This window comes from Electrona antarctica (assembly GCF_951216825.1).
Source record: "Electrona antarctica genome assembly, chromosome: 7".
NCBI lineage: Eukaryota > Metazoa > Chordata > Actinopteri > Myctophiformes > Myctophidae > Electrona > Electrona antarctica.
In genome coordinates this window covers 40,801,662-40,820,556 of record NC_136812.1, presented here as the reverse complement: position 1 = coordinate 40,820,556, position 18,895 = coordinate 40,801,662, and the positions used below count along the sequence as shown (strand labels likewise).

Below are 18,895 nucleotides of genomic sequence, written 5' to 3'. Positions count from 1 at the left end.
ATCGCAGCGAGCCATACATTTGCTGGTTTGTTTCTTTTCCTCCATGTTGTAGAACTCACCACAGTCGTGTTCATCGCTGCCATCAGAGCAGTCAGAGGAGTGGTCACATCTCCAGGAGTTGGGGATACACTGGCCGTCGCCGCACCGGAACTCCGAGGCCAAACACGAGGCGGAGGGCGGAGTCTGGGGCGGGGGCACGGTCGAGCTCGGGGCACACCACCTCAAGAGTCCGGCCTCATCTCGTCCGTCGGGGCAGTCCGGCCTCCCGTCGCACAGCTTGGCTCCGGGCAGGCAGGGGGCGCCAGCGGGTCCGCAGGAGACGAAGTACGGAGAGGAGTTGGAGGAAGAGGAGGTGCAGTTGTGACAGGGGGCCTCGTCGCTCCCGTCGCCACAGTGGTCCACGCCATCGCAGAGGACGCGGGGGGAGATGCAGCGGCCGTTGCCACAGGGAAACTCATCCTCCTTGCATCGCAGACGAGCTGGGGAGGAAAACGGCTGTGGTCAATGTCAACAGCCTTCTAAAGTTCTGCCTCCGTGTGCATTTATGGGGAATTCACAACACACCTGCTTCCTCATTATTATGAGAAAGCAGTGGTGTTTAATGCATCGTCTATGGCAGTGATTCTCAGATTTTTCATTTCAAGGACCCCCCCCCCCCCCCATTTTGATATGCATTTAGGCAGTGGACTGCCACTGGGTACTCAGGTCAAAGTATCAGGTCTGGTTCCGAGTACTTGAGGGTGGTATCGGCCAGAGTAACCGATATCGTTACAACTCCACACACACACAGAGAAAGTCATGGTACACACACAACCCCAACCATCTACACAATTGGACATACAGTACATAACCACACACACACACACACACACACACACACACACACACACACACACACACACACACACACACACACACACACACACACACACACACACACACACACACACACACACACACACACACACACACACACACACACACACACACACACACACACACACACACACACACACACACACACACACACACACACACTTGCGAGCACACACACACACACACACACACACACACACCTGCTTTCTGTCACTTGGATTCCAGGCATATAGAGTCCAGCTCTATGGAATCCAAGTGACAGAATCCGGCCATGCAGCGTACCCAATACCCATGACGTACCCATGCCTACATAATACATCTCTGCAGAAACAGGAGAGCCAAATCTCCTGTTTCTGTATAGGGTAGCGCGTGAGACAGCTTGAACAAGCTTGTACAAGTACATCCCGTGGATATGACACTAGTACAGTAGTAGGTTAACCCCAATCCAGCCCTGGATGCTGAGTACTGCCAATTAAGGAGGGCGGCACTGGTTCCCATTTTAGTCTTTCAAAAAACGTCACAAACTGGACTGGAACATTGCTGCTCGTTACTGTATGTGCACACTGCACAGCAAGCTGTGGAAAACAAATAACTCTGGAATTCAGGACCAGTGATCCTAAATTACATTACATAAGATTGTGAAACTTCTACAAAGGCGTTCTTTAACATAGCAGAATGTAGTGAGCCAGGAGAGTAATCTCCGAGGCCAGCATTAAACCCATTATTAACTGTAAACAATTAAGCCTGTTCATTTGAACAGCACATTTCAACAACAAGGAAATTCAAAGTGCTTCACATAAAAAACATTAAGTCACAAAGCATTAACCACTTCCAAGTTAACCTGGCATCCCTGTTTTGGGCACATCAGAAATATTTAAAAGAGAAATAATAATGTTTTGAAATTGTCCCAAAAATCTATACTTTCAGTTTTGAAGATAATTAATATAGCCATCTACAAGCATACAACATGTTGTGAGCTCGTAGATCAGCTTAAGTGGATGAAATGAAAAAGAAACAGACATTTGAATATTATTCAAAGACCTCAAAATGGGGTCTAGTAACTCTGTGAGTGTACAAATGGAACCAACTGGACCCTTACAGGTCTGTTTGCTTCCATTTGTACACTCACAGGGTCCTTGGAAGTTTAAAAGTTTGAGAATCACTGATCAAGTCAGTGGAACTGCGTTGCGAGGGAACATTCTGGGTCTAAGTTATCCTGTCAGCTATGGTGTTCTATTCACACCATAAACACAACAGGAAATCAATATGGACGCACTTAATGTTGTCAAATGTGAAACGGTCCATTGTATTCTGTGTTCCATTTCATTGTGAATTTATAGTTTTAAAATTTATGACGGACATTGGTATTATTAATATTATTGGGGTTGAGCAATGTTTTGTCTTGAGCAGCATAGCAAAGATATTAAGCACTTTCTGAATGACCAAAATAGCACAGGCTTAAAATCCCCACAATCGCTAGCCTAATGAAGATGTATTGAACGAAGAGTCAGGAATAAGCAAGTTAAACATTGGGAGCTGATTCTTCCCAGAGTTTGGATATTATTGCCTTTTATCAATCTCTGTAACAGCCGTTTGTACAAATTAAGTGTTCCGATTGCAGGGAAATCTTAATAGTTTCTCAAATACCATCTTTAGGACTGACTGATCACACTGTTATTTGCAAGTGATCCGATTTGTGTATTCATTTCAGATATTGCCAAAATGAATGATGGTGAATGGTGAATTTATCAAAGATAGCAGAAATATTGTGATGTGATACATTGTGAGTTTGTAGCGAGTGACTTTTCAGCACGTGATATCATCCGTCGTATGACTAAATATAAATTAGGCCCAAGTGTCCAGAAGACTGAGACAAATCTTTAGAAATCCAATTTGAAACACATTACATGCGATGCGAGAGTGCAGTCCAGCCAACACCAACTCTGGATTCCTGAATCGCTAGCCTCGGAAACCCAGACGTTTTATTTGAATCGCTGCCCTCCACAGCCTACTGTCTAGCAACAGCTCTGCAGCGTTGTTCACATTTCAAACCACCTTTTTTTGCTGTTCAGAGTCAGACTTGATAAAGCCAATATGAATCCAATCTGAAAAGGCCAAAAGAAATACCGATTTGGGCTGGCAGTGTAAACATACTTTATCCTAATACAGTACAGTAATCCTAGTACAGTAAATACAAAACATACCACAGGTGTCCTGTAGTGTAGCTTATCGGAACCATCCAAACACCTCACCATCACAGAACGCACTTCTGGTTAAGTACATTCATTAATTCAAGACCTCTCCACTGAAACAACATTTAACCAAGGGCTAATATTCTGCCAAAATAAATAAATCAGATCTGCAGCTTGTAGATCAGATTTTTTTCGGCAAAGAGAGGCAACACGACTCATCAGATCTGTCAATGAAGAGAACAGCAAAGGCAGAGTTCTCCAAAACATCACCACAAGCTGTCTATAAGCGCCACTGCCAGTCGGTGTGACCAATAGACATGGCTATAAAAAAAATGTATAGCTCCTGTACCATTAATTCATTACTTGCACTTGCACAGTACACCTTGTCTTGCCAGGTTAGTTAAAATGAACATTCACAAAAACTTTACACAATGAGACTAAAAAATAATCATCAATAGTATTAATGCCTATCGAAGTATACCATGATATATTACCCAGCAATTCAATATATATATATATAAGGGGCACGGTGGCACAGAAGCAGCCTGTTCACTCCTCATGCATTGAAGGAAGCATGATCGCAGTTTGGGGCTCTCCCCAGGTTGGCAGAGAGAGAATAGCACCCAGGATTACACAGCTAAGGCAATTGGCACCGGGTGAAAAATGGATTACAAAATCGTGGGATACAATTTTATTGGTTAATCAGTTATAAACTCAATACTGCCGTATGGCTTACACAACTACGGTATGGCAGTATTTGGATTATTGCACCCAGCCCTAGGTCTCAGAGGCCCTTGCCTGTCGGGAAGCCAAGTAGAGCTCATGTTCTACTTGCCCAAAAATAATGCCCAGTCACCCAAAAACGAAATCCAATTGATAACTGCCAAGTGGCGACAGTTACTTTGAAAAAAACAGTTGTAAAAAGGTAGCATTGTTCTTCATAATAGCCTATAATATTCAATGAAGACGGAATGCACTTGCCCGTCAGGGAACCTGAAAGCAAACTCCACTTCTTTTTTTACTAGCCACGGGAAGTCAGGCAACCGTTCGTGTCACAACACCTGTAAATTATTCATAGATCCTGTACCATTAATTGATCACTTGCACATGGTTTGCATGAGATTATTATTTCTTTTTTAATTTCTTTTTCCCCATTGAGGTTGACGATATCTACAGAGGACTCCTACATAATAGATTTTACAGATAACTATTATCGGGTGATGATGTCATGATGATAATGATGATGATGCCAGACACCTACGTGGATTCACTCACGCCTCCTCCTCCAGGGAGAAGCGAGAGTGAATCCATGTTATTATTATGGCCAAAGCCAGGCTATATCATACTGATCACAGTAAGCACCTGCTTAACGTGAATGTTGTTTTTACACATAAAGTCAAGAGACAAGATATCTTTTGAATTGATGGCAAAAGTGAAACCCTGAAAACATGCTGTTCATGTGTATTAATAGGCGAAATGTCCTTTTTAAGCTGCAAGACTGGCAGCAATCCCAGAACTCAGGCATTACAGAAATCAGGTCTAAACTTGTCTACTGGTGTCTGGCACCCAGCCAATTCAATAAGACTGATTGATTCGATTGATTGTCGACAGTATTGTACTCACAACAGTGGAGCTCATCAGAAGCATCCTGGCAGTTGGGTTCTCCGTCACAGACCCTGAGCCTGGGGACAAACTGCCCACTGTCACATCTGAACTGGGACTGTTGGTCCGCTGGCAGAGAGTGCCCTAAAACATCTAGTTTAAATGAACACACACACAAATATATTAGCCCCAAATCAACAAGACAGACAGACAGACAGACAGACAGACAGACCCATGCAGTTCAATTAAAGGTAGTGTAAAATAAATTATTGAGTTTTGCCATTTTTATTAGGAAGAAAACCTGGACTGGATCTATGGATCCGGATTTCAAATGGTAAAAAGAGTTTTGGTGATGTTCTATATTTCCTGAATCAACTTTGTCTGTGTTTGCTAATATGTACTAAAAGAGTGACTTTGAGAGCTGTTTCAGCATACAATGTAAGTCAATGAAGAGCACATTTTGAATTATCAATTTCTAATCACTGGAGCAATTATTTTTGATTTCTTGTCCACATTACATGGCAATTAAGGTACCTACACAACACAAACCTCTACCAAAGTGATCTTGCACTGTAAGTAGCTATACTCCCATGCATATAGCATGCATTACTTTGGCCTTGACTCAACACTATCAGATGTATTTTATAGAGTCTGACCTTTACTTAGTCTTTCATAAATCATATGCAAATGCCAAATCGATAAAATACTAGTATTCCTGTTCCAAGGATAATGTAATAATATGGTTTTGGCTTTGTTTTATTAAACAAATATCACTTAATACCTATAGTACCTACAGCACATTTAAACGGAGAGGGTCATTCATTTAATTTGATTGCGAAACATGCTATTGGTTAAACAATAGACTACAGTACAGTTTGATGGACTGATCTCAGTTATCTGTCACTTCCTCACTTTCCCTCGTCGGTGTTCATTCATTCAAGTCCATTCATATTTTCGTGCACGTATTATAGTCAGAGAACGCTCTTGACAAATTAAAGCTAGTCTGTGGCACCGTGAAGTTGAGTCCAGCGGTATTCAATAATCCAATGTATTATTTCAGATAAACACGTTCAACTATAGTTTGACATGACAAAATGGAACAGCAGTTGCACGCAATTCATTGGACACTGGCGTGCATCCTCAACACCTAACCTATAACAAAACACCAAACATGAATACATAGAAATGCATAATATAAACACAAGCCTTACCACAAACATTTAGAAATGTTATTAATGAAAGAATGTGGAGATAAAGTGCACCAAGGTGTCCCATGCTCGGTTTTCAGCCGGCGCGTAATTATGACGTAAGAAGTGTTCGCTCAAAGCGTTTTATTTATTTACTGAAGTTGTCAGTTGTGTTAAATGACGCAATGACAAATGGCACGTGTGTTCTTCTGTATGACTTTCATCATTTTTAATGTGTAATGTTACGCTGGGTTGAAGGGTTCAAAGCAGCATCAGTCTGTTTGTACAGTGGGTGAAAGGGCGGTAACATGATATATGACCACTGCACTGTCCTTCACCTCCCGTAGTGAGTGGTGCTGACACATGACACGTGTGTTTTCTTAAAGGGCTGACCATCAAAACAAATACTTTGGAGAGCTAGTGTCCCTTATCAAAATGTTCTACTACATGCATTTTTGACTAAGGTAATTTACCCTACATACATTCTCAACTGAACCTTCAATTTTAAAGACCCAATTTCACATGCTTTTTTAGCCCACAGACGGACCCTGATAAGATTTAACTTTGGGAGTCTTGGGACCCCATTCCAAGAACATCTTTAGACACAATTGGGTCTGATATAGCCCAGTGGTGGTCAGTTCTGGTCAATTCTCTAGATTTCCTTGTACAATTAGGGTGGCTAATATTACCAACGGTCCCTCAATATCTCAGGATTCAGTTCACCTAATCTGTTTGACCAGTGCATATTAATTCGCTCTCATCTACATAAGCGTACAGATGTGAATAAGTAGGCCTACATTACAAAATAACAGTTATCTGGTATCAATATTGGGCAAACAGTGTCCTGATAAAGCAGTGACCATGGTGTCACCGTCACTGCTTTGTTGCTTAGACAAGAGCGACATGTACTGTACTGGTCAAACAAAGGTCAATCCTAAAATATATTGATACACCTTATGTGACCAGGAGGAGATAGAACAGAATAGAAAGTAACACAATATGAATAAGTACATAACAAAACGACATCTGTTATCAATATTGGGCAACCAGTGTCCTGATGAATAATATTACCTTATGTGACCTCACGTAAGGTGACCAGCACTATATGTGTTTAATCAACTATAGAATAATACCTGGTGTGATCTTGTTCTTAGAGCTCACTGCTTGTTTAGAGCTGTGGGTTTTTAAAGTGGAGTCCGGGGACCCCCAGTGGTCGTGGACTCTGGAGTGAGTTCCAGAGGGTCCTCTGCAGCTAAATGACTGATACTGAGGAACTCTGAGTTTTGGGGGTTCTGTTCGCTGGTTTTAGAGGAATGCTCTAAACTGAATCATCACTCACCAGTGCACCACCAGTAATGGATTGCACTGCAGTACTCCTAGAACCACAATGGAGTCTGTTAAATTAATAAATTCACATTGTTTAGTTTGGGATCCCATGGAACCCCCTCAGAAAAAACCCTGGGGGTCCCAACCCAGACCACATGATAAGAACTGTACTGAAGCTCATAACTATTTCAATTCATAGCACAGAATCTTTTTTATATCCCAGTTCTTTACTTGAGAGCTACTTTCAAAATGACCAGCTCAACAAGATCTACCCACCAAAAAATGATTATACCATTGCTGAAAATAGTTTAAATATAGGGGCTTTCGAATAGCTGCGCTGACATTACATTTTTGTATTTCATTTGTAATGCTAGACGTTTTTGTGCACAGCAACTCTTGAAAACAAAATATTGCATTGTGGGTTCGAGCTGACAGGCCCTTTTGATGTCAATCAAGTCACCTTAATTCAAGTGGCAGATGCCAAAAATAGTTATTTATTTTTATATATTTAAAACAAATAAATATTCTTTAGGGGCATATCATGTAATCTACCTGCACAGCCTTTGTGATCTACCTTCTGGGCACCCCTGGGTTAAGCCTATAATTGTCTACAGTACCTGCTGAAAACCTGAAAGTAAAACTATTGATACACAGTTCCTAATTGCACCATATCAACTAATAATCGTATCATACTGGTATTTTTATTACATCATCATTAAATTGTTTATTATTTAAACATCATACGATGCCGTCGTGCACTCAAGCTCACAGCTTTTGAGCTGGCAGAACTGCTATTTTTGCCATTTTCAGCAGATTTGCACCTGTAATAATACAATAGTTAGGGTTATGACAAACAGAATTGTCACTGTTAAACTTGCAAATGAATACCAAAAGAAAGTTTACACATAACATACTTTATTAACATTTTATGATACAAGATTACACCAAAACCTACTATGCTCACTATAATAGGTCTGTCTTTGATGGCATTGCTGTTCAGAGGTACGGCTGGTCCGTGGAAAGTGTTGGTTCAATATACACAGAACCAGGAGTCACTGCTTTCTTTGCTGGGACTCCAGCAGCTTCACTGAGAGAGAGAAAGAGAGAGAGAGAGAGATAATAATGTGAAATAAATACTCCAATTGTAAAGTGAAAAGGTGGAAAAACACATTTCAAAGCCCGAGTTATTCTTTGTTGTGCATTGTATCTCCACCGACATGAAACTAAGTATAAAAGAAAAGCAGGTGCGCTTACTCTGGATGCTTAGGGCAGTGGGTAAAGTACCGTTAATTAAGCCTTGGCGAGCCATGAGGCAAATACAAACCTTTGTATTTGGTTTGTGTAACAAACTCTCTCTAACAATGATTGCTATAGGAATATAGAGCTATTTCACACTATTTAACAAAAACTATCTTGATGAAACTAAATAAATTACAGAATCTTTTTTTTTAACGCAAATATTTGCTTCCGAGGGTCCCTGGAACAAAATATTTTGAGATGGGGCAAACATCCTTGACATGAAAACGTTTGAGAACCACTGATAGATATAGCAACATACATTATTTCAGAAAACTGCTAGGATTTGGAAGACTTTTTTCTTTTTAGAATCAGCCTAATTAATGGCAGATGAAGTGATTAATTCCAGAACAGTACCTTGCAGCAGGGAGGACTTTCTGTGCAGACATGACCACCATGGCCGGAGCAGACTCCCTGCGTCCGTCTCTGGTGTAGTAGTAGTTGTCTGCAAACTTGTGGCTCGGTCCCACAGCCAGTTTGGGTGGTGGCTGGGTCCTTAAATAACAGGGCAACACATCATTTGAACCACTAGAACCCCTTGCGCCCCCTATCCTGGGGCCGAAACATTTGTCCACTAACGACAAGCTTACAACTGACACCATGACTCATCATGAGCTTGTAGTTTGACAAAGAGATTTGGTGTAGAGTTACAAAAGCTTTAAGCTTCAGCCTATGCCTTTTCGATCAACATAAGAAAAAGTGGATGTAATATGTAATGTATTGATTTATGTTACACTGTTGACTTGATCGAAATACACTAAACTAAACTAAACAAAAAAGGAGTGCAACGCCTGGGGGATCCCGGTCAACTATACGGTTTAAGTTGATTTAAACACTGGAAATTCATAATATATTTAAAATAAAAAATACCTATGTCATTACATTTGAATTAAACAAGCAGTTTGGGTGCCCTTGTCAAGCATAAAGGAAATCAGAATTGGCTACACAGCACCCAACTGGTGCAAATACTGAACAAGCCATGATAGGTCATCAACCTAGTTGTTGTGTTGTGACTTCATGGATCTGTACTGTAGATGCATGTTTAATACATTCTATGTAGACTCATTTAGCAAATTCCTGATCCGGTGTACTCTAAAGCGAATATCTTCAGGAGGCGGAAACTAGACCATGTTCTTTCAAAATAATTCCCTTGGCCAATCTCTTCTTAACATAATCATTTTAGGGCCTACTCATAAACCTGTGATGCAGTGTGGGTTAGATCATCTTAAATAAAATCAAATAATAACTATAAATGTTAGTGTACAGTTTTATTTATTTTTATTTATTTATTAACCAACTTATAATTGTGGCGACATAAATAGGGTTACATTATATGTACTGTATGTATGAAATACAAATGTTGGTTAAAATGTGTTCATCGTGAGTCAAATTTGTCATGCGAGTCCCAATGATTATTATCAGCCAATGACACTGGAATTAAACTGTAAAATCACGCAAGATGCAAACAACTTGAATGACAGAGTGCAATATATCAAACTGCACAAACCAGGGGTTCTTGAAATTAAAAGGGCTGACTTGAGAATAGCTGATCTACTGTCGGTATATATTCTTACCTCTTAACTATCTCTCCATATCTGAGCTGAAGTTTCGCTTGAAGGTCATGCTGAAAGGAAACACAAAAGGATGGATTAGATTAGTTAAGTTGTTCTCAAAGTGGGCACTCCCCCAGGGGTCCTTGAGGGGGTCCCCAGCCAAATGACTTATAGTTATGAACTATAAATGGACCCTTACAGGTATACTGTAGGTCTGTAACTCGAGTAGACATTTACATGTCCATTTGGTTCATTCTCACTAGAGATTTAGAATAAAATAAAATGTATCAAACTGGTGGTCGATGTGATTCAATTTGATGAGTTGAATACACATTAAGACCCCAATGGAAACAAGCCATGGGCTTTCTTGGGTTATCCTTTTAGCATCCTTTTGTATATAAATATGTACCTCGATCTGTCTTTTCAAACAATTAAGTTCTTTGAAATTGTAAAGGCCGAAAATCATTGGAATGGATAACAACGTGATATTAATAATAAACAATGTTTAGTAGTAGTAGTACAACTAAAATCAAAACAAAAGATTAATCAACATAAGAGTAAATAAGCTGTCTTGAGTTGAGCTGTAACTTATGGTATCTTCTTAGATCTTTATGCTTTGAATACAAGACTGATCCAAGGTAGCTCTGATCTAGCCCTGAAACATGACTGCCATGATAATCATGTCATGATGATTATCATGGCAGTCATGTTTCAGGGCTAGCTCTGATCCATAGCTCTAATGCGTTGCATACATTAGAGCTATGGACCAGACCTAGATCCAAGGCTACTTTAGCTCATGCAGCCAACAGACAGTATTTTGAATTTTCAAGGGTTAAATCGTTTGAAATGCCCCTTGTACAAGCTAGTACAAACAATTACATTCCAAACTGCTCTAGTCTTGAGGTGTGAAGTGTGTCTACGATTTGTAAATATAATAATATATCTTACCCCGGACAATAAATTTCGGAGCCTCTGAATGATTTTAGTAGCAGTCGCCATGTTTGCTGTTGTGATTGTGAAGGACACCGCTCTGTTAAAACGACTTTCTCAGCACATTACTGACCTCTGGTGGACAGGAGTATAATAGCATGGATCGATCTACGGGTAGGCTACAGTACATGAAATAGGCTAAAGTATATGTGATTTACCATCCCAAATAGTCCAGTTGAATAACATTTCCAAAAATACCGTGGGCACATAAATGCATATAGGCTATCCTATAGTGTAACAACAACATTGTATTAACACAATCTCTAAAATGCAAGGAACAATATGCATAGGAGTATTACTATTATTAGGCTATACAAAATAACAGACAGTGTGTGATTGTGATTAAGTGCATGCTGGCATACTAGGGAAAGGAACATTGAGTGAGGGTTGCTGCCATGCAAAAGCCACAAGTTACAAAAGTAGCCTAACCTTGGATCAGCTAGTTGCTCTTTCTGTTATATTCAATAATGTAATTTTTTCCCCAGGCAATGATTCATTGTATTGAGATGAAAGTATTAACTCTCTTCATCTCATGCATCATTATTTCACTCTTGCACGAACACACGCAATAGTGTAACCTTGCATCAGCTATAGGTTAATCAGCCAGATTAATAACTACCGGTATTTTGAGAAGTAGGGGAGTTAATCAATTGACCAAAGCTAAAATCCTATTTTTAGAAGTGCTGCTCGCCCCCATGCTTGTAGTTTGGATAGAGAATTAAAATGTCCCTAATGGTGGTCTTTAACTCCAAACCATATGCTTACAAATCACTGACACCGCTCTGGTGCCACAGAAGCATGCAAGATGCAAGTGAGAACGAAATACTTAACCTTGTAGAATTTAGATGGATGGTAAACTAATTAGCTAATCTCTTTCTCAAAAATACACATTGCGGTTGCAATGCCTTGTGGAAATTGTAGAAATAACTAAATACCTAAATTCACAAGATTATTATTATATTTTTACCTGCCATCAGTTTGATTTGAATGGCTGTTTTATTTGTTTTAGTTGTTTCATCCATCCATCCATCTTCAACCGCTTATCCGTAGTCGGGTCGTGGGGGCAACAGCTCCACTAGAGTGTTCCAGACGTCCCTCTCCAGAGCAACATTAGTGACTTCCTCCTGGGGGATCCCGAGACGTTCAAAGGACAGTGAGTCGATGTGTTTCCTCCAACTGCGCCTTGGTCTGCCCCAGGGTCTCCTCCCAGTGGGACGTGCCTCGAGGACCTCCCTAGGGAGACGCCCGAGAGGCATCCTAACCAGATGCCCGAACCACCTAAGCTGGCTCCTTTCCAAGTTGTTTATTGAGTTGTTTTAACCTTCCATTTATAAATTAATTATTGTGCCACATTTGAATGAAAGATGCAAGTGAGAACTAAATACTTTTTTTATATTCATCCCCCGAGCAGGATGTAACGAGTCTCACACAACAAAAAACGGTGACGAACAATGCCGATTTGTGCTGACGTCGGGCATTTCCAGTCCATTTATGGGCACATCATATGACAGTTTTGCACTGATGTCAGGCATGTTTATTCCATAAGCATATCTGCACACACACCCACCACAGACATAGACACAGAAAGACAATATACTGCATGGTATGACCTCGGCTTTAAACTGTGAAAGCGGTAGTCTTGTCGCTGAAAACGGAGGACTTCTTGTCCTCGTTTCTTAGTACAATATGTCAGCTCCTGCAGGACCCCACATTCACAGCAGCATTTCAATGGATCCCTACTGTGATGTCACGTTTTGACAGACATCGCTCCTCCAGTAATGGCTACACCAAGACTCATCACTTACAAATCATTTGTCCAACACCAGCTCATCCCTGGGTTCATGTTACAGATGCGAAGGCTTTCCCACTCTAAGGCGGTGCTTGTCACCACTGCATTGTGGGTGATGCTGGACATCTCATTCGTCCTGCTCTACCTCAACAAGGACGGCCCTGGTGAGGGAGGCACGCCGGTGATTATTCCCAAGAAGGACGAGAAGAAGATGAAGGAGATGTTCAAGATCAACGAGTTCAACCTCATGGCCTCGGATATGATCGCTCTCAACCGGACCCTGCCCGACGTCCGACCGGAAGGGTGTAAGAACATGATCTATCCAAACGACCTTCCGCGCACCAGCGTGGTGATCGTGTTCCACAACGAGGCGTGGAGCACGCTGCTGCGTACCGTCCACTCGGTCATTGACCGCTCACCACGCGCACTGCTGGAGGAGATCGTCCTCGTGGACGATGCCAGCCAGATGGATTTCCTGAAGCTTCCGTTGGACGAGTACGTGAGCAAGCTGGAGGTCCCAGTGAGAGTGGTGAGGATGGAGCAGAGGTCCGGGCTCATACGTGCGCGCCTCAAAGGAGCGTCCGTCTCCACTGGACAGGTGATCACCTTTCTGGATGCTCATTGTGAATGCACAACAGGGTGGCTAGAACCACTGCTGGCCCGCGTCGGGCCGAACAAGAGGACTGTGGTGAGCCCCGCCATCGACGTGATCAGTGACGATACGTTTGCGTATGCTGGCTCGGACGTACAACTCGGGGGTTTCAGCTGGAACCTTCACTTCAATTGGGTGCCCATACCTAAGAAAGAGATGGAGCGCCGCAAAGGAGACCTCACGCTTCCCTTTCGGACTCCTACCATGGCAGGCGGCTTGTTCTCCATAGACAGAGATTATTTCCAGGAGATTGGCACATATGACGCAGGCATGGACATATGGGGAGGGGAGAACTTGGAGATGTCCTTTCGGATTTGGCAGTGCGGCGGTACGCTGGAGATCGCGGCGTGCTCTCACGTCGGCCACGTGTTCAGGAAGGCCGCGCCCTACACGTTCCCCGGAGGAAGGTCACATGTCATCCACAAGAACAGCCGGCGCTTGGTGGAGGTCTGGATGGATGAGTTCAAAGACTTCTTCTTCACTGTCTCTCCGGAGATGGCCAGGGTAGACTACGGCAACATCACGTCTCGTTTGGCACTGAGACGGAAGCTCCAGTGTAAACCATTCAGCTGGTATCTGGAGACGGTCTACCCAGACGCGATCCCCAGACACTACTACTCGCTTGGAGAGGTCCGTAACGTTGACACCGATAAGTGTCTGGACACCAGGGGCCGCAAGGCCAACAAGAAGGTAGGCATCGCCAATTGCCACGGCCAAGGAGGCAACCAGATATTCTCCTACACGGCCGACAAGGAGATAAAGACGGACAGCCTGTGTCTGGACGTGGCCAAACGAGGCGGGCCCGTCATGATGATCACGTGTCACCTCGAGAAAGGCAACCAGATGTGGGACTACGATCCTGAAAAGCTGTCCCTGATCCACGTCGCCACTAACCAGTGTCTGGACAAGGCGAGGGGTAAAAACAGGAAGGCACCCAGTATGAGAGACTGTAGGCACTCATACTCCCAACAGTGGCTGCTCCACAATGCTACACTGCCAGAGATCTCCCTCTGATCAGCACACACACACACACACACACACACACACACACACACACACACACACACACACACACACACACACACACACACACACACACACACACACACACACACACACACACACACACACACACACACACACACACACACACACACACACCCCACTTTGAGAACCACCGATCTAGACACAAATAGTCTAAAAATCACACCCGTGTGAACTGAGTGGTGTAAGGTCTTATATAGACTGATCAGCTGTGGTCTGACGTAATGTCTGACGTAATGAAATCACACCCGTGTGAACTGGGTGACCATAGCAACCATGCTCATTTTTTTGGTACGGACAGACACGTAAACTAACAAAGCCAGTTGTAGGAGTGGTTTACACCACTCAATTTAAGGGATAGGCCTATTCGCAGCAACTTCCTCCCACTGAGGGCAAGGCAAGCTGTTCCAGAGCCCCCCCAGGCTGTGAAATATCTTGCCCCTATAGCCCCATACACACCAGAGCTGCCCTGTCAATGGATATTTGTCAATCTGTATTAAAGACAAATTCCTTCTGCCTGGTCTTTAGTGACAGCTGAGCCTGGCAGTCCATGATATTCATTTTTGTTTTTGTTTTAATTTCAATTGTATTTGAACCTGTACAGCACTTTGGGTGACCTGGTCATTTTAAATGTACTATAAATACACTTTGTGTTAGGTTGAGATGCAGTACAGTGATCTACAGTACAGTGGTCAATCAATGTATGGCGTCTATAGATGCTACAATGGATTATTATTATAAAACATACATTAAGCACTTTAGACCTATAGAGCTTTGATCTGCTATTTTCTAAAGATTTTAATACATTTGAAAACTTGTGAAATGGGACATTTTGCATAATGAGTACCTTTACCTTTGGTACTTTAAGTATAATTTATGCCTTTGCATTTCTACATTGTGGTATTGAAACTTTTACTTTAATACAAGATGTGAGTACTTTTTCCACCATTGTCAAAACATATAGGAACATGACATAGCAACACACATGTATACTTACAGTACAGACACTATGCAGCTCTTATGTAAATACAAGTTTATTTCAGATATGAAAATAGATACATGAATATACAATGCATAGACCATTAGTGCAGATTTGAACTGTTACGCTGTGGACACTGACAGGGTGGTTAGTTGGGGCAAGATGGACTAAAGAGAAACGCTTGGAGAGATTTTCCCACGAGACCATACGACACGTCTAAGAACCCGTCCAACCATTTGCACACAGTTTGGCACGGAACCGGTTGAACCAGAGCCCGACTGATATATAGATTTATCACAGCCGATATATCGAGCTGTGAGCGTAATTCTCTATTAAGAGGGCTTAAGTGGTTACCGTAAACAAAGTTCAGATTACGTGTATATAATTTATATTTACTTGCACTTTTCCCCCCCACAAAACATTGGTCAAAACATCGCCACTCTGTGGTCTAGGACTCTAGGAATAGATATTGCATCAGACCCACAGATCTGGCATCTAACGAACGTAGGCATTCGTTGTTTGTTTTAGGCCCTGTGGTGGAGAAATTTCAATTCCTGACTAGGGATCTGGTCAAGACATAATCCTATTGAAACTTTGCTCAGAAATGGTGATATTAAGGCTGATCACTTTCAGATCATTGTACATTTTACCTCATTCCGCTCCATCTATACGCTACGAGCACATGAACACTTTTCAGTTGTTTGCCTGACGTTTTGCTGTGGCTTGGTTTGAGACCAATCTCAAACCACACACACACACACACACACACACACACACACACACACACACACACACACACACACACACACACACACACACACACACACACACACACACACACACACACACACACACACACACACACACACACACACACACACACACACGCCTTTCAGATACCTACTGTACATGCCATTACTTTTCTATGTACTGTACAACTGTCAACTTGTCATTAGTCATTTGCTATGGTCTCATGACTAATACAACAGTGCCGTCCCCAGATATTTTTAAGGGACTTCCTATGGGTGCAACAGTTTATCAAACTAATCAATATAAGTGATCATTTAAAAAAAGATTATTTTGATTTGTTTATATACCAAAAACATTGATTGAAAAAGTAATCGATAGTTGCAGCCCTGCTTCCTACTGGTGTTTCCAGGTCCATTGCTAATGGAAATAAAAAATAATAAAAATAATAAGCGTTGACACAAGACGTTGGCCTCAGTACTGTCGTAGGAATGAGCCTTTTGAAACACATTACATGAGTGCAAATAAATGCAACAAGGTCTCATTTTTCAAATACTAGAAAAAACAGGTCCGTCAGATCGGACCTTATTAAGAGAAATGTTAGGGACGCAACATTAGTCAAGTATACATAAATGTTCAAAGGCATCCATGGAAAAATAATGCTCTTATATTGACAATACAAATACAGTAAATGTAGGCCATAGGCCCATGATATAAATACATGTATATTTAAGAAGACAACATAAATTCCAGTGGAGCTCATTAGCGCTCAGTTCCAGTTATGTTTGTTTGTCCATCTCCATTTGTACTGTCACTCTGCGGGCCACGTCTTGTGTGGGCTGGTCGGACTTCTTGGGTGGGCCTTTGGGCTTCCCTAAAATGCAAAAAAGGCAAAGGATATTTCAAGTTTTAACTGACCAATTGATTCCAACAAATGTTATGTTGTTATTCCTCAGAGTGACAACATAACAACATTCCAGCAAGTGGTGGTGGAATGTTGTGTTATTGTTCAGTCATCAGCCAGTTCCTTACGATCTCAGATATTAAATACTGTATGACTGCGTGACTTTGCCGTTTGTTTTTTAACATGAAGCCTATCGTTGGACTGCGAGGACTCGCAGTACCGCAGTTCCCAATTAGTTTTGTCTTTAAGCCTAGTTCAGACCAAAGATTTATGATGAGAGGAGTTGAAACTTGCAACAGAATTCCCACACCATTCTAAAACTGGACAGTCCACACCAAAGCAATGATTAGAGACTGTTTACAGTTTCCATGGCAATGGTATTGTCACAGTCCCTGCGGGATACGGGATCCATGGCATGGGGGCAACATCTACAATTTTACAATGGCCGATTTGTGTGATCAGTAATGCGTTTATGGTAGCAGTAATGCGCAGCCACTTGTTTGACCAGTTATTCAATCTCTTGCAACTCAATCAGCCGACAGGCCTGGTTAACCACTCCTTCTGGAAAACATTTCATTTAATTCTGCCATGAAATGTTTTCAAGAGGGAGTGGTCAATCGGGCTATCAGCCGACCTGCAAAGAGGCAATTCAGTCCACTGTGATTTTTCTTTGCAACGTTCTAAAAAGGAGCTCTTTCTGAAGGTGCTCGCAAAACACAGCCAGTGAAGAAGGTTTCCCTTTAAGGGTATTAAATTGCACAGAGGACTCAAACACAACTTCATATACTGTCTTTCCTTTACCCCTGCCTGTAACAGACATTTAACATGAAATCAAAAATCACAACACCAGAGGGAGCTCCATCAATCACGTTTACCCAATAGACCCCAATGGAAACAAGCCATAGGCCTTCTTGGGTTTTAAATCCTCTTAGCAGACCTTGTATTTAACTGTATTTCAATCAATCAATCAATCAATCAATCAATCAATTAATCAAACAATCAATCAATCAATCAATTGATCAAACAATGCTACACAAGCTACATCCATATCTCACAGAATACAGTCCAAAGATGATACACCACTGATCTGGAGAGCTGTTAACTGTATGCGTTTTGTAAAAAATTACCAAATTCATGTGAAATCTGAACATGTTCCTTCTCAAATGAATAGAACATATTATAATAAACGTTTCAGCAGTAAATGGCCTTAAAATAGGCCACCCACATGATACAGTAGTATGTAATATGTAGGTGTGTCACCACCACGTCTCAAGTCTGGTCACTCTGGTGTGCATTCCACCCACACACTGAATACTGGAGCACAGCCATGGAACTGACAGTACCCACTTCAAATAGAACCCTGATACAGATACTGTATGTTGTTAAAGCTGACCTGTACTGGATTCAAGGCTCCAGCTGTCTGTCTGTCTGTCTGTCTGTCTGTCTGTCTGTCTGTCTGTCTGTCTGTCTGTCTGTCTGTCTGTCTGTCTGTCTGTCTGACTGAGAAGGAGGGGAGGGGAGGGCTGTCAATCTCCCCTTTAACTCAATTAAAATATTTCAAATATATTCACTTTTTTAATGTCCACATGTAGCATATTACCATGTATTTATAGTCATATACCATCGCCTAGGCAAACTTCAGTCTACAAATATGTGCTTCCTGTCCACTAGAGGGCAGTCCAACCACTAAAACCATTGTGCTGTTGCAACATTACCAAATGACAATAAAAAAAAAACAGGTGACGCTTTCACCAAATA

General features: G+C 41.8%; 4 protein-coding genes across 7 annotated transcripts in view; 1 reads left to right on the top strand and 3 right to left on the bottom strand.

The window, feature by feature from the left end:
• The window catches only part of LOC306927181 (low-density lipoprotein receptor-related protein 8-like), a 38,516-nt gene extending 32,505 nt beyond the window's left edge, over nucleotides 1-6,011 (bottom strand). The window contains exons 1-3 of the mRNA XM_079506867.1: nucleotides 5,882-6,011; nucleotides 4,692-4,823; nucleotides 60-479 (exon numbers count right to left, since the gene is read on the bottom strand). Coding sequence (XP_079362993.1) covers nucleotides 60-479; nucleotides 4,692-4,823; nucleotides 5,882-5,945 — 616 coding nt within the window. The 5' untranslated portion in view covers nucleotides 5,946-6,011. The remainder of the gene's footprint in view (nucleotides 1-59; nucleotides 480-4,691; nucleotides 4,824-5,881) is intronic.
• ndufa7 (NADH:ubiquinone oxidoreductase subunit A7) overlaps nucleotides 1-11,098 on the bottom strand; it is a 44,910-nt gene extending 33,812 nt beyond the window's left edge. The window contains exons 1-5 of one of the 3 annotated variants that reach the window (XM_079505071.1): nucleotides 10,981-11,095; nucleotides 10,054-10,103; nucleotides 8,837-8,974; nucleotides 8,139-8,270; nucleotides 7,887-8,004 (exon numbers count right to left, since the gene is read on the bottom strand). In XM_079505071.1, the coding sequence (XP_079361197.1) occupies nucleotides 8,180-8,270; nucleotides 8,837-8,974; nucleotides 10,054-10,103; nucleotides 10,981-11,031 (330 nt within the window). In that variant the 5' untranslated portion in view covers nucleotides 11,032-11,095 and the 3' untranslated portion in view covers nucleotides 7,887-8,004; nucleotides 8,139-8,179. Of the gene's footprint in view, nucleotides 1-7,886; nucleotides 8,005-8,081; nucleotides 8,271-8,836; nucleotides 8,975-10,053; nucleotides 10,104-10,980 lie in introns of those variants that run through there. The other 2 variants (XM_079505072.1, XM_079505070.1) reach the window with 2 other exon arrangements.
• Nucleotides 11,099-12,926: 1,828 nt separating this feature from the next.
• Nucleotides 12,927-14,477, top strand: LOC306927281 (polypeptide N-acetylgalactosaminyltransferase 1-like; the record flags this gene model as incomplete). Its single annotated transcript, XM_079506990.1, has 1 exon — nucleotides 12,927-14,477. The coding sequence occupies one exon, from the start codon at nucleotides 12,927-12,929 to the stop codon at nucleotides 14,475-14,477; it is 1,551 nt and encodes a 516-aa protein (XP_079363116.1).
• Nucleotides 14,478-15,525: 1,048 nt separating this feature from the next.
• kank3 (KN motif and ankyrin repeat domains 3) overlaps nucleotides 15,526-18,895 on the bottom strand; it is a 59,785-nt gene continuing 56,415 nt past the window's right edge. For both annotated transcript variants that reach the window (XM_079505066.1, XM_079505067.1), the window contains one exon: nucleotides 15,526-17,107. In XM_079505066.1, coding sequence (XP_079361192.1) covers nucleotides 17,045-17,107 — 63 coding nt within the window. In that variant the 3' untranslated portion in view covers nucleotides 15,526-17,044. The remainder of the gene's footprint in view (nucleotides 17,108-18,895) is intronic.